Source organism: Panthera onca, chromosome A2 (assembly GCF_046562875.1).
Source record: "Panthera onca isolate mPanOnc1 chromosome A2, mPanOnc1 haplotype 2, whole genome shotgun sequence".
In the NCBI taxonomy this organism is placed as follows: domain Eukaryota; kingdom Metazoa; phylum Chordata; class Mammalia; order Carnivora; family Felidae; genus Panthera; species Panthera onca.
Genome location: NC_138340.1, coordinates 117,933,071 through 117,945,106, shown reverse-complemented (window position 1 = coordinate 117,945,106; position 12,036 = coordinate 117,933,071). Strand labels below are relative to the sequence as shown.

The 12,036-nt window shown below is 38.6% G+C and overlaps 1 protein-coding gene across 4 annotated transcripts; it reads right to left on the bottom strand.

Annotated features, from left to right (window-relative positions):
- Nucleotides 1-375: 375 nt before the first annotated feature.
- On the bottom strand, nt 376-11,920 carry CBX3 (chromobox 3). 4 transcript variants are annotated; one of them, XM_078441293.2, is made up of 6 exons: nt 11,530-11,919; nt 10,011-10,062; nt 7,023-7,165; nt 4,283-4,445; nt 2,012-2,106; nt 376-1,666 (listed from the first exon to the last, which is right to left on the bottom strand). In XM_078441293.2, exons 2-6 carry the CDS (start codon nt 10,032-10,034, stop codon nt 1,540-1,542), a joined length of 552 nt encoding a protein of 183 aa, XP_078297419.1. In that variant the 5' UTR covers nt 10,035-10,062; nt 11,530-11,919; the 3' UTR covers nt 376-1,539. The 4 variants fall into 4 exon arrangements, with proteins under 4 accessions (XP_078297419.1, XP_078297416.1, XP_078297430.1 ...); XM_078441290.2 differs by lacking the exon at nt 11,530-11,919 and adding an exon at nt 11,245-11,377; XM_078441304.2 differs by lacking the exon at nt 10,011-10,062 and having other exon boundaries at nt 11,530-11,920.
- Nucleotides 11,921-12,036: the final 116 nt, after the last annotated feature.

Here is a 12,036-nt window from a genome sequence, read left to right as displayed (position 1 = left end):
TAAATATTTGTATATATTGCAAAACGATTACCTTTTCTCTGTATGGATTTTGGAAATTAGTAGAAAATGTGTCCATCACAACAGGATCAGTCCTATCAGAGTAACTTTTTCAGATAGCAGTTTCAACGAACTACATTCTGAGTTATCAAAATTTCACGTTAATGGTGCAGATTCCTCTTAAGCATCACAAGAAACGAATATTCATTTTTGTGGAAATACATATTCTAGTATGTCTCTAACTCCTAAGCTCAAAAGATCTAAGACATGTACTCTAATGCTTTAATGTTATATTATAAATACACATAAAAGTGATTCAAAGGTATGTGAATGCTCTACTAGAAAAGACAATAAAAAAAAAAGTCTAACCACATAAAGGAATATAAAACTATTTATTGACCACTGTTTACCAGTATTTACAATAAAGTAAATAATATACAATTGGATAACATTCTGACTACAAAGTTATTGTTTTTCCTGGTTTCTGCTGAACCAGTAACTCAAATACTGAGAAGATTGAGCCTACATGTAAGGAATGAGTTGGGGTAAAGAAAAAACATGCAGGTCAACAATTTAGATTACAGAGGTCTGTCCCCCCATTTATTCCAGCAGGTGCTAAATTGCCAACATCTCTAACCATCTGATTATGATCAGGTTTCCATGAACAAGTTTTAAACATTCCATGAATCATGACCTTTTAGTCAGTGCAGCACAGGGATTTCAACTTCTTCAAAGGGAATGGTTCACCAGAAGGAACCTTTAAATGTCCACTAAGTTTTGCTTACCTAATTAAAACATACCAGGACTTGTCTGGTTTTTTTCATTTGGGTGGGGAGGTTATTGGTAGTGATATAATTTTCCTTTCAGGAATCTTGCAAACAAACTTGCATTTGTGTGACTGCAGACATGGATTCTGTTACGGCTGCTTTCAAATTGTCCAATTTAAATTGCTTACGTTATATGTAAGCCCAATTAATTACAAAATTTGAAAGGTTAAGGCTTCAGGAAAACTTTCAATTTAAGTGATTTCTTAGGTTGCTAAAAATGATGGCATCCCAGAAACGTGGGCTTATCCATGGTTATAAAATGCTGTTTTTATTTTGGGGAATGTTAAAAAAAAAAAAAAAGAAAACAATTTACGTATGTATTTTAAGTATATACAGAAAAAAAACCCCAAATAAACAAAAAACCCAGAATGGTCCTTAGGCATATAGGAGTTAAACACAAATTCTGATTGAAGAACAACTATGAAGATTTCCCCCAACATTTAGAAAAGGTGTTCTCTAAAGCAGGGGAATAATATACCATGGTCTCAAATATTCTTCTTTGATAAAGGAAGCAACTACAGAAAGCTTTTATTTGTTCAAAGTAACCAGTGCTATAGATGCAAAAAACCCCAACAACTCCCCCAATACTACTTCAAAACAAACATATCAAACTTGATTTTCATTAGAATGTTATTTTTTCACACTAATAAACCAAAAAACCAAGACCCAGATTTTATATATATATATAAATATATATAAAAAGCAACACAAACAATTATTGAGCTTCATCTTCCGGACAAGAATGCCAAGTTAGTCTCTCTTCATAAAAAGCAATTACAATCTGAGGACACTTCATATTTGCCTCTTTTGCCAGCACCAAGTCTGCCTCATCTGAATCTTTCCTGTTGTGAGGAAAAAAAATGTTCAGTCAAAAGTCTCAATGGTTTTTGTCAACTGCAAGTCTTTCACTCAAGTCGTAATTCAATCAAAAGGTGTTTAAGTGCTTCTGAAGGATTATGTGGTACATGTGACTATGTTCCAATACAACCTCATCTTCCAAAACAAGCCACAGTTTGCCAAATTTTGTTTTAAAACATCATAGCAAAAGAAACTAGAATCATCCTTTCAGCAGATAATTACTACCTCATAATGATGAAAACTATAAAACCTTTTCTAGTTAAGGCTTCACAAATTTGAAAAAATCTATTCCTACTTTAAAATAAAACAGCAATCATCTGCACACTTACCATTTCATGAGAAACATTAATTCTCCACTGCTGTCTGTGGCACCAATTATTCGTTCAGGATCAAGACCTCTGGCAAAGCCTCTTGGTTTATCAGCCTGATTAAAAGATATTGACTATTAAAAAGATATTGACTTTTCATATAGCAAACTAATATTAACTTCCAATGTGTTTACATGAAATATAGCTTTCAAATAAAAATCATCCCATAGTGAAAAAGAAATAGCAAGAGAAAAAACCCTTATTTAGTACTAAAACATAATTTCTGTTAACTTTTCAAGAAGCTACAACAAATGTGGGTATCTAAAAGTATTCTAAATCGCAAGTCAAGGTAACAAATACCTTTCCGTATCCTAATATGTCAAAAGACAGAACTGTATGGGCACACAAAAAAATTAATCCCTTTATTTTGCTAACTCATCCATTAATAATCGTAAATTCTTGGAAGATTTCACTTGTAGGTATTAGTCTAAATTGCCCACATATTTTAAAAGCACACACAAAACACAAATAGAAAATAGTAAAAACTTCAAAACTCACACTCATCAGTAATGTAATCAATGTGAATTACAGGAAACCTTATAAAATACTTAGCATAAACCACTGCTTCTAAAAGTGTGGTTTGAGGACCCCTGGATATTCTAGAGACCATTGGTATGTGTCTGTTTATCTGCAAGGTCCCCTCTTTTCATGTATCTCTGACTTCAGATTATCTTCGTATTATCTCCAAACATTGAGAGCAAATCAGATGCAGAAGTAGAACTATCTTAAGCCAGACATCGAAAAGATTTGCAAAGATGTAAAATGACACTCTTCTCGTTTATTTTTCATGAAAAGTTATGAACATGCAATAGGTTCTATCACTGTTAACTGAATACAAGGATTTTAGGAATTTGTTTTATTTCTCATATAGTTAGTATTGATAGTCATAACACACATGAACAAAAGTTTTTGGGGATTCTCAGTAATTTTCTCAAGTATTAAAGGGGTTCTGAGGCCAAAAATGTTTGAGAACTGCCTACGTCAACAAATCCCTTCTCCCTACCAGACTTTATCTATATCCTAGGCTCTGGAGTCACATTACCTGGGTTAGTTAGAATGAAGACTCTAACCTTTACTGTGTGGCTTTGGGCAAGTTAACCTCTGTGGTTCAGGTTTTCTATAAAACAGGAATAATACTATCTGTCTCAGACGTTTTGTAGTATGCAAAGTGCAAATTAAGTTACATAGAACACTGCTGGGCACATTGTAAGAGCTCAAAGTAGGGTTAAGTATTGTTATTAAACAGTGTTTATCAGTATATGGTTGACTTTCTATCTATGCCTATAAATTCTTAACGTGTTACCTTTTTGCTTTGGCTGCTGAAGCATTCAGAACCAAGTATGTCGTCAACCTCTGTGTTTCTCATCTGGGAAATGGGGATAATACCTATAATCTTAATAAACTTGCCATGAAGATTTAACAGATTATCTGTGAAGCACTTGGCATCTAGTTCAAATGATAAAATTTTAAATCCAAAGACCTTATCAATGCATCCATATTTTATGTTTAGTTCCCAAACCTAAATACTAATTCAGAATCAAGACCTTTTCTCAAATTGATGTTAGGTCAGTAGGCACGGTCAGTATGTTTTGGAGTTGAGGGTATAAGCAAGTAGTTACGTGTTTTGCCCGAAGCCACAGAAACATTAGAGAAGCAAAGACTGGATCAAAATATCCATGTAATGAATGAACCAACTATCTCATTTCACACCCTCCCCCCAACCAAACCCCAAAAAACCATAAAAATAACTTCCATCACCAATGATTATATACTTCAAAATCAAAGTGTTATTTGCCAATATCCTTGACAAACAAGGATCTCATGCAGAAGTACTTTCTGGTGGTCAATGCCACTAACAGTCCCTAATCAGGATGTGCCATGTGGATTGTGTTTACTACATTGTAAAGGACAGCAATGATCTAATCTTTGTGTTCGTTCTATTTAAGACTACCAGTCCCGGATCACAGGAAATGGTTTTACTAAGGCTCAAATCCACGAATCTACTCATAATAACACTAGCATAACAATTTAAGTAGTATAAGCACTTACTGCACATTTATATGAGGCAGGCTAAATCATGTTTATCCTTTTTTGTCCTAAATATTAAGCATTTTAAAAAAGCTTTTCAATGATTTCTAAAGCATTTCAATTTTAAGTATTTTAAATGTACTTTAAAAATCAAGCCATCAACCTTTTACAAAGTTAGTCCAGTGGGCAATATTTTACACTTACAGCATCTCTTTTCTTCTTGGATTTGCTATCATCAGATTCACTGTCAGATAAAGATTTTCTTTTTGTGCCATCTTTTTCTTTACCAGCTTTTTGAGAATTAAGAAACGCTTCAATTAACTCTGGACAATCTAAATTTTCTTCAGGTTCCCAAGTATTGTCAGCACTAGGTTCAGTTAAAAAAAAAAAAAAAAAAAAAAGAAAAGAAAAAAATTCAATTAAATACAATTCATCACCATCATCCACATCCATTTAATATTTATCTGAAAAAAGTCTGCTGTACTGCAGATGCTTCTTCCCTATCTCCACATTCTCGAGAAAATCTGCTTATATTTCCTGTGTCTTTCTCAGCCCCCTATTAATCTGCTGTATTACCTCAAGTTAACTATACCTGACTCTAGCAGAATTAGAGCTAATATTTTTCTAAGTTACACCAATAACCCACTTCAGAATTTCTCTGAAAAGGCTTTAAAAATGTGGATTCCTTATTCCCACCCCAAGTTACTTCACCAGATCAATCAGACTATGCCTCAATTTGGGATCTCCAATACGGTGTTTGAAAACACAATTCTAAGGCATTCTTAAATGTGAGACAGAATTGTCAATTTCTGCTGGGTCCTCAAATTGGGTAATGAAGAACAGAGGTTGGCAACCCAAAAGTCAAATCCAGCTTTTTGTATGTTGGGCAAACTAAGAATGGTTTTCACATTTTTAATTTGTTGGGAAAAAATTTCAAAATGACATTTACGTGAAATTCGAACTTTAGGGCCATACAGTGTCATTAGAACACAGCCATGCTCATTTGTTTAACGTAGTGTCTGCTGCTCCTTTTGTATTATATTTGCAGAGATGAGTAATCATGAGAGACCTATGGTCCACAATGCCTAAAGTATTTACCATATGATTCTTTAAGGAAAAAGTTTGGCAACCCCTGATACAAGGCTGAGATGAGCATTTTCATGTTTTTCAGAAGGACTAGAAGAAAAATGAATAGCAATTACCAATATGAAAAATAATCCTAGTGATAGGCTTGCAACCTTTTTTTTTTTTGGTAAACGCTATGCCCAATGTGGAGCCAGAACTCAAAACTGCGAGATCATGAGTAGTATGCTTTACAAACAGAACCAGCCAGGCACCCCCTAGTCTTGTTAACTTTGTGTGCTCTGATCCAAAAAGACTTTACAGAACAAGACAGAAAGAAATTAATTTTAGAGATGTTGGAAAACAAAGGTAATGTTAACCTCTGATTGTAACCTGCGTCTTTTGATATGCTGAGACTCTAAAATTGGAAAACCTGAATCTGAGAACAGAGGAGCACAAGAGTTGAAGCAGAGCCTCCGTCTAATATAACATAGATCTACGTAACCCTAACCCTTTCTATATGTGGATAATATAGACTTGTATATTACCTAATACACTGCACAGTTAGTTATCTAGCAGGTCTCAATCATAATAATGGCCTTAAGTTTCGGAGAAAGAGGGAGAAAAGGAGTTAAGTTTCTTAACATTTTGATGGGCTGGGTAGAAACAAACAGCATTTAATGTTTTGAGATACCAAAACAACAAAAAACCTACCATACGAAGGTAATCAATTCTTTGACACATTGGTTAAATCTAACTTTAAAATAGTTCGGACTTGGGGCACCTGAGTGGCTCAGTCAGTTAAGCCTTCGACTCTGGAGTTCAGTTCAGGTCACGAACTCACGCTTTGTGAGAGCGAGCCCTGTAGGTGACAGCTCCCTCTCTCTCTGCACCTCATCCCCACCCTGCACACATTCTCTCAAAAATGAAAATAAAGTAAAATAAAATATGATAAAAGTTCAGACTTATTTTGCTTTGTTCTCCTACCTGTTGGAAATTTTTCTAGTGGCAAATTACGAATTTATGATGTACGCTTTCGCTCAACTAAGAATACTGAAAAGATAAAATAAGAAACCTTCAATCTTCCATTTAACTCGTAATTCCCAAATTGCTTACGGAGGCAGCTTTAAAGGTAAACGGTGGGGCATGTAGTAGGTATCAGATATCTGAAGCCTAATTATTTAACTAGCACACTTCCCCATGTCCACCCCGTTCAGAAAACTGTTGACTATCTTCACTATCCATTTTTTATAAGTCACTGGCCATGGAACCTTGCTGTTTTTGTGGTATTAGGCAAAAGATTCCAAGGAGATTTAGCACAAGATAAATGTAAGAGTAGAATTTCTGCATGAGTTATTCGCAATACATTATAAAAATTAGGACAACAATTAGCAACGAGGAATATAAAGAACTAAGGAGCTTGAAAAATGCCCTGACTGCTTCTTAGAGATTAGGATACAGTAAACCTAGTATATGGCACAGGTCCTGGATTATGATAAGCACTTCTGTTCAACACCCACCAGTCTACCTTATATAGCTTCACACCTTATATAGCACACCCTCCCTATATAAGGAAACGTCAATTAGATATTCTAATTGGTGCAATACTTAACTACCTTAAAATGCATTATACGGTGAACTGCACTCTGTAAATGTGACTCTTCAAGGCAATCAACTAGTTTCAAATATGCTTGGTTACAACTGTAGGCTAAAGACTTGGCTCTTTTTAAACAGCTCTCAATCAAGGTACCCTAGATTAAAGGTATCTTTACATTTAAAGAAATCTATGGAGAAACTGATTTTAAAAACTTCAGACTAAAAGCAAACTTTAAATGTCACTTAACTGCAGTTAAACATCTAATAAAAGCACCAGGTTTCTTACTCTGTAAATCCCTTCCACTTCAGGAAATACTCCACCTTCCCATTCACTACACGTCGGTCCAGTACTTTTTCCACCACAAATTCTTCAGGCTCTGCCTCTTCTACTTTTTTACTCTTTCCATTCTGTTTCTTTCCCATTTTTTGCTAAAATAAAACAAAAAAGAGATTTAAGAGACATTTTTTAAAAATTTTGAGTACATTTTAAAGACTAAAGACTGCATTCGACACCTGTGTTTTTACTTCTATATCCCAGGGGAGACCCTTCTGAAAAGATTAAAGTCAACAAAAGGAATACTTAATTCCATTTTAGCTCAAACCTATCATTTAGCTCAAACCTATCACCCACCCCCTTTCACTGAAATAATACAATCAAAAACACTGGAAAATACTGTTATCTTCTCCGAATCCAATCTCTCATCTAGTCTACAGGACCAAGTTTACTAGAGTTTGCACTCATTTTAACTGCAAAAAGCAACAGACAACTAGAAAAGTACCAGAAGATGACACAAAGAAGAGAGTACTAGTAACAGGTCTTACTGAGCCACAGTCCCATTAAACTATAGCCCCCAAACACTAAAACCCCCTGTATCAATGCAAACACCAACGTTAAGCCTTGATTATACAGAAAAGAGGTAAATGCAGAATGAAAACATGGTCCAGAATCCTGATATCAATTGCAGAGTCAACTAAGGAGACCATGAAGAGGCTAAAAAGGACGCTAGTATTGTTCCGTAATTTCTGTAGATAGTATTACAGATCACGTGGAACAAAGCTATAATGTTGTCACACGAAGATGCCAAAACGCTGGATCATTTTAATCCTCCAATGTGAAAAAATCTTCTTGGTTCTCAAGAGTCCAAACTGGTAGCCAACAAAATTTACGTAGAGAAGTTTTTAGGTTAGTTTTTTTCTTTACATAATGCTACAAGAGAAGCCAAAAGACCATGCTAAACCCCACATTATTTTCCAATAAGTCAGATGTTATGAGGATTGATAAGAGATAAAACAAAAAACTTAAATGGTTAATTAGAAGAGACTAAGGGAGGGAAACCTCAAATGTTAATTCTAAATTCATTTCAGTGGTGCTATTAAAAAAAAAAAATCTTAATTGCTAACACTGAAGTCACCCCTAATACAGCATACAGGCAAAAAAGTTAACCAGCAATACTTCAAGATGGCAAAAAAACATTAAAATTATGGAATTATTCACAAATGTACACACATAGAAGTAATAAAACTCCTCTGGAATTTACAATAACCCAGCAAACACCTGATTTTGTTGGATATCTTCTCTAAGTCAGGCCTTATAATTTTCATTAATTCAGACACTGGGTATCACAACCAGTCAGATAGCTTTTTGTTTCTGTACAGTACAAGGAATGGTAGTGAGAGAAATGAAGAACGGGTGTAGACAAAAGTCTATCAGTGATCCTAAATGATAAAATAGCCATCTTCATGAAGATGAGGTTAACAGAATAAAGAGGAAAGCAAAAATAAGCACAAAAAGTGAGAAGAATAAACACTAATAAAACTTGGCACAAAAAATGAAGTATTTACTTCTATGGCACCCATAAGCTACTTACAAATGTTCATTTTTTTCTTTTCAAACAAAATTCACCCACTTTCCCACATAAATTAAAAGCACACCTCATCTCTTGAAAAGAATTTTCAAGGCTGTCAATTTATGATCCCTTGTCAAAGGATAAAATGCTTCAGTATCATTAAGTTACGGACATTGAAGACTATCAAAACTGTGCCAAAGCAATAGAGGCATCTATGTGTGCTTTCATCCTCCAAGCCTCAGGGATAGCTAGTTCCTTCTCCTTCCAATACTTGAAGGTCACAGGCAACCATACAGCCAATTCAATTATCTATACACTTTGGTTTACTGGTTATGGAAGTTGAAGGGCAGTTCAATCCTGAGGGGGCATGGAAGATGCTTTGTGCTTTTTTCCACTGAGGGCTTTGATGTGAATCTTTTGTGCCACACTTTATATTTCAACATTTGCCAGGATTTGAGTTAAACGTGCAACCTAATGATGGTAAAAATTAAAAATCAGCAACTTGCCTTTTTAGTGTGAAACCCAAGAGAGCAATATACAAACCAAAACCAAATGTTTTACCTTATTTTCGTGTTAGCACTCACCTTTAATATGACTGCAATTATTAATGCAATGTGTTAGAATTACTGTGAGAATCATAACGTTCAATTTTGTGATTTGTATATGAATATTTCAATGTTTTAAAAAACCTGTAACAATATAGCTGAGCATACTACGTCTTTACACATTCATAGAACTTTTAACGAAGTATAGGAATGAATGCAAACTCTGGATTTAAGAAAGTGAAAAAATTTAATTGCTCCAAATTTAATTGCTGCAGATCTAGTCTTCTCTCTTCCCGGGACATATGTATGGTTTTGTTCATTTTGTATTTAAAAAACCACATGGCAATGATGTGATTTTAAGGCCTTAATGTATTTTAGAATAATTAAGCTTGAAATAGGACAGTATGACTAAAGTAATTCCCAAGATCAAATGACTTTTGTCCCAACCTAGGTGTATGAGGAACAACTTCTTTAACCAACACTGAAAATACCTGCTCTCTCTAGAATTCAATATAGGGAGATTTAGGGACCCTTATGCCAACACCCAAGAGCTTTACAGCACTGCCTGTCAATATTCTTCCATGTTGCAAAAGTTTATTTTTATTTCAAGATAAAAATACTCTGTAAAATTCATGTTGCTATCCTCCCAAGATTAGGTTTCTTTAAATGGATTAAGACACTATTAAGCCAAGCCTGTAAGTATCTCAATGTAATGATTTCGTTTTTGCCCCTAATTCTCCCTATAACAACACTGCAGGGAGAGGGGACTGGGAAATACATGTGGATGTAAATATCTCAACCACAGAGATGCAAAGTTATAATTTTGGGGGGAAAAAAAATTTGAGTTAGATCCTTACGTATTTTAGGTTTTCATTAACTTACCAATGTAGTTTTATTGGAGGCCATTTTTTATTGCAGACTTGAAGAGCTATTACTAGAAAAATGCATGACAGTTAAAAAGAAGTTTGCACGACACAAAAAAGGTAGGTAAACACAAGTTTTGTTTGGATTCCAACCCCCACTTATGTATCCTATATTTAAAATTTGTACTCAAATCCAGAGATGCAGATTTGAGCTCCTGCCTAAGTTATTAGTGACCTATGCTTGCTGAGTATATCAGTGTTGTAACCAAGTGGATTGAGAAATCCTTATTGGGTACCCTGGTATCTGAGACAGTTTTACAAAGGAAAAAATAGTAGACAAATATTTTTTCCCCAGTCTAAATCCCGCTGATATCAATCCTATCCAGAATTTTTAAAAAAGTCAAATAACTTGTTTCAAAATTCGATGTGATAACCCAAACAATCACAATTATTAAACTACCTTCAATTTTCCACTAGACCTTGTAACAGTCCAAAGAGGCACCTACATAACCCCAACTTGGTTTAACCCCCGCATTCTAATCACTAGTTTTAAAAGCTGAAGACAGAAAAAAAACATACTGAGATGCGTGAGTCCCATTTCGTGCCACTTTTAAGACAAACCACCTCTTCTGTCTATTCGCCCCCCATAAGCCCCACCCTGCTTAACCAGGCCCAAACACCCGGCCCCCGCCCCCCACCCGGGAGCGCGGGCCTCGTGGTCAGCGCATCCGCGGGGAGAAACAAAGGCCGCGGCCCGGGGGCTCAAGGGCACTGCACCACTGGGCCCGCGTTCGTCCCCACCCGGCGGCAGCCACGTAACGGAACGCCCGCCGCAGCCTCAGGACAGCGAGCCGTGCTGATGCGGGAGAACGCACCGCCCTCACGGGAGGCCCAAGTCGCCGACCGAGGCCGCGAAGGGGAGGAGGGCCCCTCATCTTGATCGCGGGTGGGGGAGGGGGGAAAGGAAATGCGCTTTGTCTAGAAATAAGGCGGCTGTCGCCACGGCTCTCGACCCTCTCGAGGTCTGTCTCGTTCTCCCCCTCCCCCACAACTAACTCCAGGCAGCGGCCCAGCGCCAGGCCAGCCGCTGGGTCTCCGCTCGACTCTCCGCTGCTTCCCGCCAGCTCCTGACTCGGGGTCGGGCGGGGAAGGGCGGGAAGCAAGGAAATGGGGTGCGGGGCGAGAATCCCTGGGGCGCAGGTGGTATCTTAAGCACCACCACCGCGTAGAGAAAGAGAAAGAAAGACACCGACTTCACCGCCTCCGAGCTGCTCCGCGTCCCGGGTCTGCGGCGTCTCCGGCCCTGCGCGCCTCAAGCTCCAGCCACATCCGAGGGGGAGGGGGCTGGGGAGCTGCGCGCCGGGCAGCCGCTGGGGGGGGGGGGGGGGGGGGTAGGGGAAATGGCACCGCCCACGCCGGGCGGCCGCGAGGGGCGGGGCGGCCGGGTGCGCGCTCCCGGCGGGGGAGGGGCCGCGCGCCGCGCCCGCTGGGAGCCGGTGCCCGGGGCAGGTGGAGGGCGCCAGCGACGGGGCACTTACCGTTCGCGGCGTGGCGCCTGGTGGCCCCCGGAGGGGAGGGAGAGGGAAGTAGGGGCGAGGACAGTGACCGAGCTTCTAGACGGAGGCGTTTCTGTTTCGCAGCTGCAGCGCCTGGCGCCAAAACCGGGCTCCGCCCACTTCCTCGCCCCTGGATGTGGGTGCCTCCAAACGCTAGGGGTGAGGGAGTGAAGAAAAACTTGGGCGGGGAGAATCGGAACTAAGCAGGAGTGCCCCTCTCAAACCACTCTCTCCGAAGACCTCTCTTGAACCCAAGGGGTCGACTCCCAAAGACGTTGGACAGGGTTGGTGGCGTGTGAAGTGTAACGTGTTGACTAGAAGTCGCTTCGGGTGTTTCCGGAAGGGGCCGAGTCAGTCCTCAGAGCAGGAGGGGAAAATTGGGGGAGGGAAATCGCTAGGGGGAGGCTACAGATTATTCTGGCGGGAGATGAAGGGCGGGGGAGCGAATTAACAGAAGTTTTGCTGCAGGGACCACCTCCCGGTTTGAGG

Excerpts from the sequence above, each read along its gene's own strand:
- CBX3 (XM_078441293.2), bottom strand. The coding sequence starts at position 10,034 with ATGGCCTCCAATAAAACTACATTG. Across the intron at positions 4,446-7,022 it reads AAGTGGAAGGGATTTACAGA|TGCTGACAATACTTGGGAAC; the intron begins GTAAGAAACCTG and ends AACTGAACCTAG. Across the intron at positions 1,667-2,011 it reads TTAATGTTTCTCATGAAATG|GAAAGATTCAGATGAGGCAG; the intron begins GTAAGTGTGCAG and ends TCCTCACAACAG.